The sequence below is a fragment of the Tenrec ecaudatus genome, chromosome 2 (assembly GCF_050624435.1).
Source record: "Tenrec ecaudatus isolate mTenEca1 chromosome 2, mTenEca1.hap1, whole genome shotgun sequence".
In the NCBI taxonomy this organism is placed as follows: Eukaryota; Metazoa; Chordata; class Mammalia; order Afrosoricida; family Tenrecidae; genus Tenrec; species Tenrec ecaudatus.
The window spans coordinates 144,313,270-144,331,127 of record NC_134531.1 but is presented as its reverse complement, the minus strand read 5'-3'; the positions used below and the strand labels follow the sequence as shown (position 1 = coordinate 144,331,127).

The 17,858-nt window shown below is 46.3% G+C and overlaps 1 protein-coding gene across 1 annotated transcript; it reads left to right on the top strand.

Moving 5' to 3' along the window:
• The first annotated feature begins 1,878 nt into the window (after positions 1-1,878).
• Positions 1,879-2,968, top strand: LOC142441016 (glyceraldehyde-3-phosphate dehydrogenase-like). The gene has a single exon (XM_075543122.1). It carries the CDS (start codon positions 1,979-1,981, stop codon positions 2,966-2,968), a length of 990 nt encoding a protein of 329 aa, XP_075399237.1. The 5' UTR covers positions 1,879-1,978.
• Positions 2,969-17,858: the final 14,890 nt, after the last annotated feature.

Genomic DNA, 17,858 nt, shown 5'->3' with positions numbered 1-17,858 from the left:
CTCTCCTGATTACACGTCCAAAAAACATGAAACGAAGCCTCCTCGTCTGACTTCTAAGGAACATTCTGGCTGTACTTATTTCAAGACAAATGTGTTCATCTTTTTGCCAATCCATGTCACATTTAATATTCTTCACCAACACCATGGCTCAAGGGCATCAGTTCTTTGTTGGTCTTCCTTATTCATTGTCCAGCTTTCACATGCATGGGGCAACGGAAAGTACATAGCTTGGATCAGGCATTCCTTTGTCTTTGAAGTGACATCTGTGCTATTGAACGTTTTAAAGAAAAAAAGATTTTTTTTGTAGTAAATTTGTCCAAAGTAACCCATGTTTTAATTTCGTGGCTGCTGGTTTCATGGGCGTTGATGATATAGCTGTTTATTGCTTTAGTGTCCCAGTTTGAGGACGCCTACTTCCTGAGTTGTTTTAACAGGTCTCTATGTGGCGCAACTTTTGTACTTGATTGCTAACCTAAAGACGAAGTAAAGGAATTCACGTCATGATACTGCGGAAAAAAGACCCTTAAGACAATTCCATTAAGATTGTTATTGCCACGGAGTCAATTTTTGATGCTTAGAGACCCCCTGTGACGGAGTAGAACTGCCCTGTAGAGTTTTCTGGGCTGTAATCTTTCCAAGATGAGAGCAACAAGTCTGTCTGTCTTTCTCTTGGGCAGTGGCTAGTTTAATTATCACCAATAAAACCGTAGGAGAAAAACCCTAGGGAAGAGTTCTACTCTGTAACCCAGGTGGGTCGCTATTGTTGGGAATCTACTTTTTCAATCTGTATGCTGAGAAAATAATCCATGAAGCTGGCCTATATGAAGAAGGACATGGCATGAGGATTGGAGGAAGGCTTATTAATAACCTGCAATGCAGATGACACAGCCTTGCTTGCTGAAAGTGAGGCAGACTAGAAACACTTGCTGAAGTACATCAAGATTGCAGCCTTCCTGCACACCTCCATGATACGATCGCCCAGGACAAACGGGTGCATAAGCAAATGTGGCGAGGAAAGCTCATGGTGCCTGGCTATCAAAAGAGATAGTGTCTGGGGTCTTAAAGGCTTGAAGGTGAACAAGCGGCCATTTGCTCAGAAGCAACAAAGCCCACATGGAAGAAGCACACCAGCGTGTGTGATCACGAGGTGCCAAAGGGATCAGGTATAAGGCATCATCAAAAAAAAAAAATCTTACCATAGTGAATGAAGGGGGAAGTGCAGAGTGGAGACCCAAAGCCCATTTGTCGGCCACTGGAGATCCCCTCACAGAAGGGTCTAGGGGAGGAGATGAGTCAATCAGGGTGCGATGTAGCACCGATGAAGAATACAGCTTTCCCCCAGATCCTGGATGCTTCCTCCCCACCAATTACCATGATCTGAATTCTACCTTGCAAGTCTGGATAGAGCAGAGGTTGTACACTGGTGCATACAGGAGCTGGAGGCACAGGGAATCCAGGGTGGATGATACCTTCAGGACCAGAGGTGTGAGAGGCTATACTGAGAGGGTAGAGGGTGAGTGGGTTGGAAAGAGGGAACCAATTACAAGGATCTACATGTGACCTCCTCCCTGGGGGACGGGCAACAGAAAAGGGGGTGAAGGGAAACACCAGACAGGGAAAGATATGACAAAATAATAATCTATGAATTGTCAAGGGCTCATGAGGGAGGGGAGAGTGGGGAGGGAGGGGAAAAAAAAGAGGACCTGATGCAAAGGGCTTAAGTGGAGAGCAAATGCTTTGAAGATGATTAGGGCAATGAATGTACAGATGTGCTTTATACAATTGATGTGTGTATATGTATGGATTGTGATAAGAGCTGTATGAGCCCCTAATAAATGTTTTTTAAAAAAGATTGCAGCCTGACTCGAGCTCTATAAATTGGGGCGGCAGCCACCCCCAGTGCTCTCTGCTCCTCCTCGTGCGACAGCCAGCCGCCTCTCCCGTTCCCGTGCAGTCCCAGCCGCATCCCCGAGACACGATGGTGAAGGTCGGAGTGAACGGATTCGGCCTGGTCACCAGGGCTGCTTTCACTTCTGGCAAAGAGGATATTGTTGCCATCAATGACCCCTTCATTGATCTGAACTACATGGTCTACATGTTCCAGTATGATTCCACCCACGGCAAGTTCAAGGGCACCGTCAAGGCTGAGAATGGGAAGCTTGTTGTCAATGGGAAGGCCATCTCCATCTTCCAGGAGGGAGATCCCGCCAACATCAAGTGGGGCGAGGCCGGTGCCGAGTATGTCGTGGAGTCCACCGGTGTCTTCACCACCATGGAGAAGGCCGGGGTTCACCTGAAGGGCGGTGCCAAGAGGGTGATCATCTCTGCCCCTTCTGCCGATGCCCCCATGTTTGTGATGGGCGTGAACCATGAGAAGTACGACAACTCCCTCAAGATTGTCAGCAATGCCTCCTGCACCACCAACTGCTTAGCCCACCTGGCCAAGGTCATCCAGGACAATTTTGGCCTCGTGGAAGGACTCATGACCATAGTCCACGCCATCACTGCCACCCAAAAGACCGTGGACGGCCCCTCTGGGAAACTCTGGCGCGATAGCCATGGGGCTGCCCAGAACATCATCCCTGCATCTACTGGCACTGCCAAGGCTGTGGGCAAGGTCATCCCAGAGCTGAATGGGAAACTGACTGGCATGGCCTTCCGTGTCCCCACCCCCAATGTGTCTGTCGTGGATCTCACCTGCCGCCTGAAGAAAGCTGCCAAGTACGATGACATCAAGAAGGTGGTGAAGCAGGTGTCCGATGGTCCCCTAAAGGGCATCCTGGGCTACACCGAGGACCAGGTTGTGTCCTGTGACTTCAACAGTGACACCCACTCTTCCACCTTTGATGCTGGGGCTGGCATTGCCCTCAACAACCACTTTGTCAAGCTCATTTCCTGGGATGACAATGAACTTGGCTACAGCAACAGGGTGGGGGACCTCATGGTCCACACGGCCTCCAAGGAGTAAGAGCCCCCCTGGGCCAGCAGCCCAGCAACAGCACTAGAGGAAGAGAGGCTCTCAGTTGCTGGGGAGTCTTTGCCCCCAATTCAATCCCTTAACATACTGAGAATATAACATCGGAACCCCTGAAGGAAGGGGAGGGGCTTAGAGAGCCCAACCTTGTTATGCACCATCAATAAAGTACACTGTACCTAAAAAAAAAAAAAAAAGATTGCAGCCTTCAGTATGGATTATAAGTCAATATAAAGAAGAACAAAATCCTCACAACTGGACCAGTAAGTAACATCACAATAAATGGAGAATAAGGCTGAAGTTGTCAAGGATTTCATCTTGCTCGAATCCCAAATCAGAGCTAATGGAAGGAAGCAGTCAAGAAATCGAATACTTACTGCTTTGGGCAAATCTGCTGCACAAGACCTCTTTATACAGAGCAAGGATGTCATGTCGAGGACATGACAGGTACAACTGACCCAAGCTATAGTATTTCCCATCGCCTCATATGCACGTGACTGTTGGACATTGAATAAGGAAGACCAAAGAAGAATCCATGCAATTGAATTCGGGTGCTGGCCAAGAATATTGAAAGTACCACGGCTGCCCAAAGAACAATCGGATCGATCTTGGAACAAGTCCAGCCAGAAAGCTCCTTAGACTTGAGGATGGTGAGACTTGAACATGTTATGGGACTAGTCCCCGGAAAAGGACATCATGCTTGGTAAAGTGGAAGGGCAGTGAGAAAGAGGAAGATCTTTCAGGGCGTGGATTAACACAGTGACTACCACACAATTGAGAGGATGGCACGAGACGAGGGGGGCGGGGGCAGGGCTTTGTTCGGTCCTCCCTGGGTGGGGTCGCTCAGAGCAGGGGCCCACTCGACAGCACCTAAACACAAAGCCTCCGTGCTAACATGTTAAGTGCTTTGCCCAGAGGGGCACACAGGACCCCCCCCGCAATACAAACGACAGCGCACGTTAACAGAGCCAATATGATCCCCGAAGCACTGTACCCCCTTGCAGCCAGGCACAGGGCCCTGAGTTCGGTTGGGCGGCGCGGGCTCCTCCGGCTCGGGCGGACCCTCGGTGGGGAAGCCTGGGCTGGGTGCCGAGGGGGCGCGCCGCCTAATGCAGTTGTCAGTTAATTAGAGAAGAAGGTTATGTCATTAACGGCGGGATCGATGCAAAGGGAATTAAGAGGCTCTGGCAGCGCTGCGGCCGCCCGCCGAACCCTCTGCTCTGGCTGCGGGCCGAATTCAGCAAAAATTCGATAAGCATTAGCGGCCGCCCGGGGCGCGGGGCCAACGGCGCGCTGGGACTGGGCGGGGCCCTGGGGCCCGGCTCTCAGCGCAGTGCCTGGAAGGGGTGGGGATGGGGGACACCCCTCACCCCCCGCCCGTCTCCCCACCCCCCACCCCAGGCTCGAGTGGCCAACGTTTAACTTAGTCCCCAAACAACGTCTGCTGTTCTCTCAGCTTAACAGGCTGACTCTGACCTTCAAGTCCACCCAAAGTCACAGGGAAGCCCTGACCACCTCCACATGAAACCAGACCACCCACCTTCTAACAGACCCTCAATGGTACTCTGGGCATTTACCGTAATGTCATTATATGGCTTGTTGTGGTTGTTATTGTTAGGTGCCTTGGGGTTGATTCTGACCTTTCAAGACCCTAGGTATAACAAAATGAAACACCAGCCAGTCGCGCTCCATCCTCACCATGACGGCTTTTCCAGGGACAGGTCTCTCGTGTTCAGTCTCGCCATCCTTGCCTCTGAGGAGCATTCCGGTTGTACTTCTTCCCAGACAGACTGGTCAGTCCTTCTGGCAGGACTTCGTGGTGCTTTCAGGGTTTTTCTCCAGCACAATTCAAATGCTTAGCTTCTTCTTCAGTCTACCTTGTTCAATGTGCAGTTTTCACACGCATATGAGGCAACTGGAAATACTGTGCCTTGGGTCAGGCACACCTTAGCCCTCCAAGTGACATCCTCACTCCTCAGTACTGCAAGAGGTCTTGTGAAACAGACTTACCCAATTCAGTGCGTGTTTGATTTCTTTTTTTAAAATCACTTATTTATTTTTATTATTTAAAAAATATTTCTCTTGTTTTTTTTAACCATTGTTAATCATTTTATTAGGGGCTCATACAACTCTTATCACAATCCATACATACATCAATTGTGTAAAGCCCATTTGTACATTCATTGCCCTCATCATTCTCAAAACATTTGCTCTCCACTTAAGCCCCTGGCATCAGGTCTTAATTTTTCCCCCTCCCTCCCTACTCCCCACTCCCTCATGGACCCTTGATAATTTATAAATTATTATTTTGTCCTATCTTGCCCTGTCCGACGTCTCCAACATTGTTTAATTTTTTGACTGCTGCCTCCATGACCATTGGTTATGGATTCAAGGAAGACATCCTGGATACCGTCATCCTTTTCTCTGGTTATCATTATACAGCAGTTTGTATAATGTTCTGGTTAATATCTCTCTTCTGACCACAGTGTAAATTCTGGAAAATCAGACATTGTTGATCTGTTGTGTTTCCTTCTACTTAGAGTGCTGGGGGCATGGCATGCGCTCTGTAGACATTGGCACAGATAAGGAATCCCCTCAGTAACCTAGCAAGTTGGTAGGGTGAGGGGTCTGAGGGCCAAACAAAGGAAGTGGCTTGCCCCAAATCACACTGGTCCTCAGGCCCCAAGCTCCTGCATTGAGTATATAAGTTAATCTATTTGAATCTCAATTTTCCCATCTAGAGGAAAATTAATTATGCTGCCTCTGGACTATATTGGTATGGGGGTAATTTCTTTTAGAAGACGCAATACCAGACTAGGCCCAAGGAGATGGAGATTAAAGATGTACCAAGTATCCAACTCTCCCAAGATGCTATTCCGTTCTACTACCGGACCCCAGCCCACTCCTCCCTTGAATACATTTCCTCATAGCCTGGGGTTCTGTGATGCTCTGCAAATCTCTCAGAAACACCTGATATTTTAAGCAAATGGCTCACATGATTGTGGGTGCCATTAAGCCCCAAATCCAAAGTTAGCAAGCCAAAGTCAAAGCAGGTCTTCTTGACTTCTACCACAGCTCCATCCGGAAACAGGAGTGGTTTTGAAGGAGGTATGATTTTTGTGGAAACAATGGATGGTGTCGTAAACCACGCTGTCCAGTAAAGTAGGAAGCCCTGGCGGAGAAAGATGTGTTCTACTCCCAAAAGAATTAAAATCTCATCGCTTGTTGACCTTTTGGCTAAAATCAAGTGTGAAGAGTTACAATCTCTCAGAAACTCCTAAGGGCAGCTCTAGCCTGTTCTATGGGGTCACTATGTGTTAGTTCTATAGGGTCACTATACATTAGCATCGAAACAATCGCAGCGAGAGTGAGCAGAGTCGAGTGTAAAGATGTCCCCAAGGAAACAAACGGTATTATTTGGTTCACACCCTCAATTAAACTCAGGTCTTAGTCCCACCCTAGTCCTGTCCATTAGTATAGTAATAGGATTATAGCCAGAGTCCAGAATTAGAAATATATGTTATATATATATATATATATATATATATATATATATATCAGGTAATTATGACTGGAAGACCATATTATCTGACTTGAAGTTGTTGAATGCAAACATGGTAATTTGATATGTGAACTCCCACCTAATACACAATAAAAACGTATGAAAAACAAGAAAAGAAATTCTACTTAGTATTGCTAAAATATTGTTCATACTTACAAGTGAAGGCAATGACAGAATATTGTGAAGAGTAAATATAGTAATGTATGCAACCACCTGGTACATGATAAATGTTCAATGATTGCCCTTCCTTCACTTTCGGGTACTCTTCAGTGCCTTCATGTTTTCTCCGTTTGGTTGTCCTGGAATGTAGAGGCATTGGCTGCTTTATTCCCTGGCATTCTCATCACTGTCGAGGCCCCATGCTCACTGGTCCTCAGATGCCTGGCCTGGCAGCTATAATACACATACATGTGCAAGGATCTGAGTGAATGCTTCCAAATCAATTGGAGAGCCCTTAGAGACTTGGCTGGCAATGAACAAGCTCGAGGTGCTTTGGACGCACACATCCAGAGCCTGACTTGAACGGAGATGTCTGCTCAATGGTCCCGAGGGCAATTTTCTCCTGATTGATTTGCAACTTTCAATCTTAATGGAATAGAAGCCAAGTGTGAAGGAGATAGCTTTCTTCTTGAACCAGAAATCCTTGCCCCTGCTTAACCGTCTGAATTTGGGCATGCCACCTCCTATTATCAGGGTCTACAGAGGCCAAAGTTTATTGGGGGGAGAGTGCTCAGGGGTGGGGTAGGGTTGGCAGAGGAGCTTCTTAATCCCCACGCAATCCCCAATGACCGAAAAAACAAAAACAAAAAAACGCAAGAGATTAGTTTGTGGAAAGGGCACTGTGAGTTGGAACTGCAGTGAGTTTGGTTTGTTTTAACTATTGCCTAGGTTGTGGTGGGCTCATATGAATCATTGATGGAAATGCAACTTGAGGAAATTTATAGACCTAACAAACATTTTGAGGTTATGATATTAAACAGTTCCGCAGCTATAATCTTCTTTACCACAATAATCTAAGTCTCCTCACCTCTGCAGGTTCAGAGTATAGTATTTGGAGTCAAACAGACCCAGGTTCAAATCCCAGCTCACTGTTGACTTGACTACTTTCCATTTAAGCTTTCTGAGCCTCAGAGTCCTCATCTGTAAAACAGGACTCATAAAACCATGTAGGAGCTGTTGTGAAGGTTAAATGTGCTCCTATAGTGAGAGCTTCGGAAACATTGTTGAGACATTATTAAAATTGTCCATAACTTTATCTGTCAGCTATTAGTTCTGAACCAAAGAGGAGAGCTGGATCAGTAGGTCAGTAGAACGTCTGGGATGCCCTAGCATACATGCTGTGACTTGCTATCCCGCAGCCACTTCTCCAGAAACTGGTTTGTCCTCATTGCTGCTAGTTGCCCTGGCGACAACTTGGACTCAGGCAACCATGTGTCTAAGGAGTCTTGAGGGAAAGCAGAGAATGCCACATAGATGTTTTAGCTTCCCTCTCATGGTCCTGGCCAGAAAGCAGACCTGTGCTATGTGACTCTGTCCCTTTGGCTATTATTGATTGGACCAGGGTTGAACATTTAACCGAAGCTGAACCAAATGGTGGGCATCCATGTAGACTCAAGATATCACCATTTTAGGGTATGTGCAAATGAACGGAGTTGAAGAAAGTCGAAGGGATGTAGAGAGAAATACAAATATGAGACCATTTGGCTCCTGTACAATTTATAGAAAAGGCCCATTTCCTGATGATTTTTTCAGTCCCTAGAGGTCTCAGCTCAGTTCACTGCCATCGAGTCAATTCTAGCTCATTGTCAGATACTGATGGTCTCATTCATAGAAGCAGAACTTTGCACCCCGACGGTCAGAAGGCACCCAAAATATGACTGAGGAAGAGCTGTCTTCTCAAAGTAGAGTCGACCATTCTGACATGATCTTTAAAAGGTGCCGTGGTGACACCATTGGGTAAGGATTGGACTGCTCACGACCTGGTCTGTGCTTCAAACCTATTAGCTGCTGCTTAAGAGAGCGAGAAGGCTGCCGGCTCCCTTAAAGCCTTACAGGTGGAACTTGCCCTCTTGTGGGCCAGATCACAATTCAGGATGATCAAGAGCACTGCCAGAGCCAGTGCCGGGAAGTTGCAGCCTTGGTGGACCGTGTCAGAAAACTTTGGTAATCCGTTGGTGATTTAGGTGAACTAATAGGCGGAGGCGCTTATCTTTGGTTCCAAAGATGCTGATCTTCGCTGCACAGAGGAATACAGAGGCACCCTCCCTCAGCTGGAGCCAGGGACCACCTCCTGGGCCAGATGCGAGTCACTGTAGGGGGGCAGAGTCCTGGAAGGTGGTGGCTTGTTGCTGTGGGTGGGAAGCCGGGACGGGGCTTGAACCATGAGGCCTCCAGATGCTATAGGAAGTCAGGAGGCAGCCCATGATCATCCAAGTTCAGAGGCCTCTTTTCTGTGCCCTTCTTTGGAAGACCTGATTGTGGGAAGGTTTCTCTTCTGGCTTCCATGGCCATCACCTTCACCATTTGATCCTACTAAGTATCTGGACTGGCAAAGATAACGAATAAAATAAGCAGCTCCATGGGGGAGGGGGAGGGGGAGAGGTACAGCCTTGGGAAACTGGTATAGTGTTTCCATGGGTCAACATCAGCTTGTTGGCGGTGGGTTTGGGATTTATGGTCATGACAATGTGAGCAGGCTCTCTTCTGGAACTGCATTTTAAAGAAACTGACTCCAAAATTAAAACTCAAGCACATGCTCTAGTAGCCACTCAATCTTGTGGTTTTCTCAGCACTCAATATCATTGACAATGCCTAATAAATATTTCTCAGTAATCACTGAGAACTCAGCAGCAACATTATAAGACTGAAAACAGTTTGAAAGCTTTAGAAAGAAAAGTGATGATTCTCACACTCTATGAGGACTCTGATTCTGGGGCAGAAGCATGAAGTGGGGTAACGCGGGGAAGATGAAAAGAAGGGGTCCTTGAACCGAGAAGCTCAACATGAGCACAGGAAGAAACGTCCATCCATTCTTAAATTCTCCAGAGCTTAAGGTCCTGCACTTAGCCAAGAAGTCCTGAAGCAAACACAATTTGCCCTTTCAGTGTGGTTCTCTCAGTGGTAATCTGTGCCCAAGCCAGATATTTAGCTCCGTCTGTCCTTGCCTCTAACCATTTCTATTACGAGTTTCTACTGCCCAGTCTTCTTCTAAGCAACCGATAGAATAGAGTGGCAAGCCCTTGATGGATGAATTCCAATCAGCATAGTAGTTTAAGTCCAATAAACTATAATCATGTAATTAAAAATAAACAAACAAACAATCCAAACCAAACACTTGTTGAACACTGAAGAGCTTAAAAAAAACAAGTTTAGAATGATTTAGCTATTTTCCCTTTGCATTAGTTCAATAATAAGAATTGTTAAGCATTTATTGATGCTGTGGGCCAAGCACTTGGCTAAACATCTTTCACACATCCCTCTTTAAATCCTCTCAACAATTCGAGAAGATAAGTCCGTCAGTCCTGCTCTTAAGTCAATTTTGACTTATAGTGACCCTACAGGATGGGGAAGAACTGTCCATGTGGGTTTCTGAGCTTGGAGTCCTTTATGTGAGTAGAAAGCCTCCTCTTTCTCCCACTAGGAAATGAAGAGCTACTCCCATTTCCATTTTATGGAAGGAGAAACTGAGACTCAAAGGACTAGCTTGCTCCTAAACATATGGCTAATCAATAGTGGGGCTGAACCTCAGACCCAATTCTGCCTGAGCCCAAGTTATCAGCAGACTCTGCAGCCTCCTGAGAGGAGACTGTCCTTAGCACACACAGAAACTCATGGGCTCCTAGATCCTTTCCCTTGTCTTCCTTTGTCTCCTTGTAATTGAGACAAAAAGCTGTTGCTTGTTCTGCCTGCAGTTTAAAGCTGAAGATGAGCGAAGTGTGACTGGCATATAGTAAGTGTTCAATAAGTGCTAGCTACTATTATTATAAATATTGCATTGTACACATTCCTCTCAGGCAAGGGAAGTCCCGTCTACTGCTAACAGTGGGTACTTAGAAATGTTCTTGAATGATGAGACCTGAGGGGTAGGGGCCTGGAAGTACAGTTAATCTAGGAAAATGAGAAGTGAGGGTGGGGAGGTTAGAGCTGGGGGAGGGCGGGGGGGCGGGAGGCCAAGAGGACATAGAAAGCAGTTGGCCAAAGGCCAGACTCCACTTTGTCTTGGTGTGGCTGCCCCTGGGGGTCTGGAGGTGGGTGGTAGATAGACCTCTACTCCTGATTGGTCAGGTGACCTTGCTTTGTTCTTTATTTCCTCCCTTTTGGGGGTGATGTGGAGGCTGCAGTTTGTGGCTGCATAAAGCTTCCTGGAATTCATTCAGGAAGAGGGGAAGCGTGTGAGGTGCTGGCAAACAGACTCGGGAGTAAAGCAGCGTGCGAGCAAGTGTGTTGCCTGAGCATTGGTGACAGTGCACCACAGTGCACTTTGGAGTCCGTCTGAAATGGGGTCAAACCCAGCTCTCTCACATAGTAACTGTGTGACCTTGAGTCTGAGTCCCCAAAGTTTCTCTTGTGTAATTAGAATGGATATTCGTACTGTTCTAGGGCAAACAGAACCCAGATTCAAGTATATTTTATGGAGACACCTTTGTTAAGTTCAACAGGACAAAGACAAGACAAGACAAAAACTAATCATCCAATTGAGGGAAAACCTGAGCACAAAGCCATAACAGGACCCAAAGAGTTCATGGCCACATTGCTTGTTATCACCAAACCCAAACCAAATTCACTGCCATGGAGTGCGTTTCAAGGAGAACTGCCCCTGCTGGGTTTCTGAGATGGTAAATCTTTACGGGACTGGAACGCCTCAATTTTCTCTGGTGGAGCAGCTCATGGGTTTTAACAACTGACCTTGAAGTTGACAGTCCAACACTTTACTAACTTCACCACCAGGGCTCCTTTGATAACTATAGAACATAGCAAGCAAAAGAAATTCATCACAAATCATGATTGGCGGGAGATCAATTTATCACTGTTGCAGATCAGACTACAGAAGCGAGAAGGGGACCATGAGTGAGAGAACTATTGCAGATTAGAAAAATTTACAGGATTGTAAACTGTTCCTCTTCAGCAGTCCGCCCGCCCCCCCCCCCCCCCCGCCATGCCAATTGCCACCTTGGTCAGGGTGTGACTCATGCCCATGTGGCTCTGGACTCTAGCTTCCATTAAGGATACATACAAAGCCAGTCGCTGACTGACTCTGTAGACAAAGCCCACTGCTGTCTAGCTGATTATGACTCATAGTGAATTGTTCCACAGGGTTTCCAAGTCCGCAAATCTTCCCTGGCACAGAAAGCCTTATCTTTTTCCCAAGCAATGGTTGGTGAGCCTGAATTACCATTTTGTGGTTTTTACCCAATTCTTAAACTACCAAGTTACCGGGGCTCTCTGGACTGGCTTAAAGCAAATTCATTGCCCTCAAGTTGATTCTAATTCATAGCAACCCTATAGGGCAGAGGATTGTGGGAGCAGAAAGCAGCCGAGAAGCTGGTGGGTTTGAGCTGCTGACATTGTGGTTAGCTGCTCAAGGCGTAGCCGCTATGCTCCCAGGGCTCCCTCTGGGCTGGCTAGAGGAGTTGTAATCTGATTTCAAACGCACTCTGCATGAGGGCAAAACTTTCTTTAAAAAAAAATCATTTTATTAGGGGCTCATACAACTCATCACTATCCATACATACATCAATTGTGTAAAGCACATTTGTACATTTGTTGCCCACATCATTCTCAAAACATTTGCTCTCCACTTAAGCCCCTGGCATCAGTTCCTCATTTTCCCCCTTCCTCCCAGCTCCCTCATGAACCCTTCATAATTTATAAATACTTATTTTGTCATTTCTTACACTGTCCGACATCTCCTTTCACCCATTTTTCTCTTCTCTGTCCCCCAGGGAAGAGGTTATATGTAGACTCCTGTAATTGGTTCCCCTTTTCCACCCCAACCTCGCGAGCAAAGCTTTTTATAATACTGGTGACTGGTCAAAATAACCTCAATAGAGGTTAAATTGGAGTTAGGTCTACCATTGTTAACCATCCGAAAAACCAAACCAAAACACCACCATCAAACTGATGCCAACTCACAGTGACCCTGTAGGATAGGGTGGAACTGTCCCTGCAGGTTTCCAAGACTGTAGAAGGCCAGTCTTTCCCCCTGGAGCAGCTGGTGGTTTCAAACAGCCGACCTTGCTGTTAGCAGCCCAGTGCATAACCACTATGCCACCAGGGCTCTCTGTTACCACCGCTCTGCATAAACAAGTGCTTAGAATCTAAGCCCTAATGCAATACCTAATGCTAACGATATTGTTGTTTTAGGATTTTGTGAGAGAATGCTTAGTACAGTGCCCAATAAATAACAACTGCTATGATTATTATGGCTGTAAATGTTTGCGGTCCTCTTTGCCTGACTGAATTCCCCAGCTGCTGCTGCTGCGTTTGCTCCCTCCTACAGCACACCTCCTGTGGTCAAGTCCATTTTGATGGATAGTCACCCTATGGGACAGAGCAGGATGCGTCCATAGGGTTTCCCAAGGTATACATGTTTTATGGAAGCAGGCTGCTTCATATGTTCCCTTAGAGGAGTGAATGGGTTTGAACCACCAACCTATTGGTTAATAGCCTAGAACCTAACCGACTGTTCCACCAAATACTTCCAAATGCCCTTTAGTTTCCCTGGGCCTTCCAGTAGAGGTAAGCCTTCTGGGATGTTTGGAAAATTCCAAGAAATGGGAAATATTTCCTCCAAAACTCTGGAATAATCCTTTTGTTTCACAGCCCAAGAAGGGTTGGTACAAATCTTACCTGAATCACATTCCATAATGGGGTTAGTAGGGTTGATCTAGAGCACTGGTTCTCAACCTGTGGGTTTCGCGACTCCTTTGGGGATTGAGCAACCTTTTCACTGAGGTCACTCGATTCATGACAGTAACAAAATTTCAGCTTTGAAGTAGCAATGAAAATAATTTTATGGTTGGGGAGTTCCAAACCATAAGGGTCATGGCATTAGGAAGGTTGGGAAACACCGATCCAGAGCCTTTTCCAGCCTGCTTTAGGCTGAATGCTGGCAGCTCCATGTTATTGCCATTATCCCAATCTGAGGTCATCAGAGTTCTTTGGGCCCAAGGGAACGTCAGAGGCAGAAGCTGGGGAGAGACTCTAGCAGCGATTCCACATCAGTTTCAATTAGCAAACACTGACTAAGTGTGGAGGAAGGCAGTACACTAGACATCTTGGGGACGCAAATAAGGAGCTGGGACACTTACTCAGCCAGTTTTGATCTGAGGCAGCAAGGGACCGTCTCCATGAGGGCAAACCACAAGGATGTGGGAGATCATCAAGCAGAGAGGTCCGTGGGGTCCAGGAATAATTGTACGGTTACTGGCAGGGGAAGTGTTAAATTTTTCTAAGTCATCTATGAACTGGGAATTCTGTCTATTACACCAGAGCATGTCCATAGCTTTCAAGCCAATCACCACTTAATTTATCTTTATATGGAAATATGCTGGCAAAAAAAAAAAAAAGCAAAGCTTTAAAGATAAACTAGGTTTGAATTCTGGTGTGCTCACTCACTAGCTCATGCCATTGTGGTTAACTTCCCAGAGCCTCAGTGTCCTTATGTACAAAAAGGAGGAAACAACACCTCTTCCCAGGGTTAATGTGAAACTTAGAGAAAATTAGCTGTATAAAATATTTAGTATGCGCATGCATGGGTAAGTGCAAACACATATACATACACACAGCTAGTCAATAAATGGAAACGCTTGTGATTGTTCTTCTTAGGGTAGTAAGGATGGGGCTGTGTTTAATATTCTTGTCTGCCTCTTCAGGTTAGAGAGACAAGGGAGAAAATGTACTTTCTCTTGTTGAGGTCCTATTTATGTGTGTGCATGTGTGCACACAGGGTGGTGCTGTCTGGTGTGTGCATGTCTGTCTGACCCTTGTCGGAAGAAGCCTGAACTGAACCAGATGTCATCAACTGGCCCCTCAAGGAAGGTCAAGGAGGGACCTCCAGCATGATGTCACTATTATGAAGTTGTGTTTGTGGCGTCTGGGTTAGCCTGGGACCAACTCTAATGTGAAGAGCAGAGTGGAGAGGGAGGTGAGAGGATTTCATTTAGCCTTCAATGTCCAGGTGGTCCTTAGCATAGGCAGTCTGAGTTCTGAGCTGTGTGGGAAGGCTGTCTAGAAATAGGAGAGGCCCAGATGCTCAGCAGCAAGGTTGCCCCAGCAAAGGCTGAGTCCCTGATCTGAAGTTTAGGACTTCTAGTTTTTTTCCCCATGTCTCTCAGCCCTAGAGCTTTTGTGTGTGTGTGTGTGTGCGTGTGCGTGTGTGTGTATTGGGCTCCTGGGTCCCACCTTCTCTCTCTCTCTCTCTCTGTTTTTAACTCCTAAATTTGTTGTGGTTGATTTTTTTCTGGCCCTGGACTCCTTTGGAAGTCTGGCAAGTGAGAAAGGACCCCTGACCCAAGCTCGTTAGAAACTGAAATAGTCTTCCTGTAATACCGAGTGTTCATGCCATCATCTCATCCTCAAAGCAACTTGGAGAGAAAGTTTCTCTTAACTATCCATTTTTTCTATTTAAAAAAATTAAATAATATTTATTGACATATTTTACTTATTCCAATATAGCCCTTCCCTTCCCATACAGCTCTGTTGTTCAATCTCATTAGATGGGGTTACACAATCATCAATGCTATCAACTCCTCTCTCCCCCCACTCCCTCCCCCTCTTACTTCCTGTACTCTCAGGGAACCCTTACTCCTGTCACTGTCTCTGAGGGGTCGTCTATCTGGACTACCATGTACTGTGAGATTTTGAATGTACAAATGAACATGAGGATAACAGCAAAAAAAAAGAACTAGAGGATGGTTATGTGGCTATCAGTGCCATGCTACATCCTGGATTTATCCTCTGTTCCATGAGGCCTTTCTCAGAGGGACTGTCCAATTGCCTTGCTGGTGGACTTTGGGTCTCCACTACATCCACTCCCCTGATACCTCTTCCCATCAGCACTTCATGAGCACACAGGCTGGCCTGTTTCTTTCACGTGGGCTTCTTGCTTCCCTGCTATACAGCCGCTTGTTTAACCTCAAGCCTTTAAGGGCCCAGATGCTATATCTTTTAATAGCCCAGCACCATCAGCTTTCTTTACTACATTTGCTTATGCACCCATTTTGTCTTTAGAGACCATGTCAGGAAGGTGGGTATCATACCATACCACATAATTAGAACAAACCATTCTTGTTCTGAACTAAGATGTAAATAGAGGTGCAAAGTCCACCTGCTTCCTTGCTGCATTCACATATATATACATATATAAACAAATTCATATATATGTGTGTGTGTTTTTCTCCTACCCCACTTTTATGTTTGCCTGTCATTCACCTCTCAGATGCAATTTGATCCATCAAACATGCCCGGAAAAGGTACATCCTCCTCGGGGTCCATCTTAGGACTCTTGAGACTTGTTAGAAGGTTCTAGCAGGGGAGCGCAGCTACTCATATACCTTTGACCGAAGGATGGTCCTCCTTCTATCATGGAAGGTCGTCCTCTTCAACAAAGCAGGCGGAGCGGTGAGGGAGGAAGGGGAAACCCGCCTAGCCAGCCAGATCAGCTGAATCAACCCTGGCGATCAAGGGGGTGGCAGATGTCGCAGCCAGATCGCTCTCACATCCCATCTTAGAACTCCTACTATTCACCTGTATCCGTCATTGTTGGCTCCCCACTCACCCCCCACCCCTCCATTCCCATTCCTCCCAGGGATCATCAGTCCTGCTGCTGTCTTCCTAAGAATGCTGTCTTGTATAGATAAACACCAACAAACAAAAATCAAATAATAAAATAAAAATTAAAACTAAACAAAAAATACAAACAAACCCCCCAAAAACAACAACAGCATGCAGACAGTGTAACGGATCATGACATAGAGCTGTATTCATGTCTGAAAGGAGAGTTTTCTATAAGGTCCACATTGCTATTCCCACAGTCCGGGAAGGAGCAAGTGCCCCCCCCCCCCCGAGCCCCATTTATGCCTTAGACTTTCAGGGAGGCCCTTTGTGACTAACCCCAACCAGTTCAGGTGGGGAGTCTTCAATTGGGATTCCTGGGGACTGCTGGCTTGGCTCTCCCCACTACTCCTCTCGTGGCCCATCCCCCATGTGGGCAGGTCAGACGATGGGGACAGCTGCTCTGCACTTTGAACACTGCCCTCACTGGATTGGCACACGGGAATGAGGTCTACTCTCACTCTCTCTGGTCTGTGGCGATAGAAACTATAATCTCCCTGTGGTGGGTTAGTGCCCAGATGCCCCATCTTCTTAATAATCTCTTATTCCAGTTGAGGAAACTGTCGTTCTAAGAGATTACATAAATAAGCTCATGGTCACTTAGTTGGGAAGGGACTGAAGCAGAACTTGAACTGTGGTCTCTCCAAAGCCCACGCCTTTTCCATGACTAACTCCAGACAAAGTGTGTTCTCCAGAAATGGGGGTAGTGATACCAGGGAGTGAGGGGAAAGGTGGGGGTAGAAGGGGAGGAAGGGAGAACCGATTGCAATGATCGACTCAGAACCTCCCCTGCTTCCAGGGAGATGAACCACAGAAACGTGGGTGAAGAGAGACAGCGGTCAGTGTAAGACATGAAAGCAATAATAGTTTATAACATATCAAGGAGTCAGGAGGGTGGGGGAAGGGAAGGAAAAAGAGGAGCTGATACCAAGGGCTCAAACAGAAAGTAAATGTTTAGAAAATGGTAACAGAAAAGTGGGTAAAGGGAGACATCGGACAGTGTAAGATATGACAAAATAATAATTTATAAATTATCAAGGGTTCATGAGGGAGGTGGGAGCAGGGAGGGAGGGGAAAAATGAGGAGCTGATGCAAGAGGCTTGGGTGGAGAGCAATTGCTTTGAGAATAATGAGGGCAATGAATGTACAAATGTGCTTTACACAATTGATGTATGTATGGATTGTGATAAGAGTTGTATGAGCCCCCAATAGAATGATTTAAAAAGAAGAAAATAATGACGGCAACATATGTATAAATATGCTCGATGCGATTGATGCATGGAATGTTATAAGAGCTGTAAGAGCCTCCAATAAAATTTTTTTTTTTTTTTAAAAAGAGTGTTTTAAGGCCTGAGCTGTGCTTTCTCTGCTCTGGGAGCCTGGAGAAGTGTGAGAATGTGGGACCCACAAGTGGGCCTTTCTGGAGGTCCCTGTACAAGGTCTGGAAACAGCGACTCCTACAAGGGCCGTTGTCGTCTCCTCTCAGGT

Coding starts and splice junctions, on each gene's coding strand:
- LOC142441016 (XM_075543122.1), top strand. CDS start 1,979: ATGGTGAAGGTCGGAGTGAACGGATTCGGCCTGGTCACCAGGGCTGCT.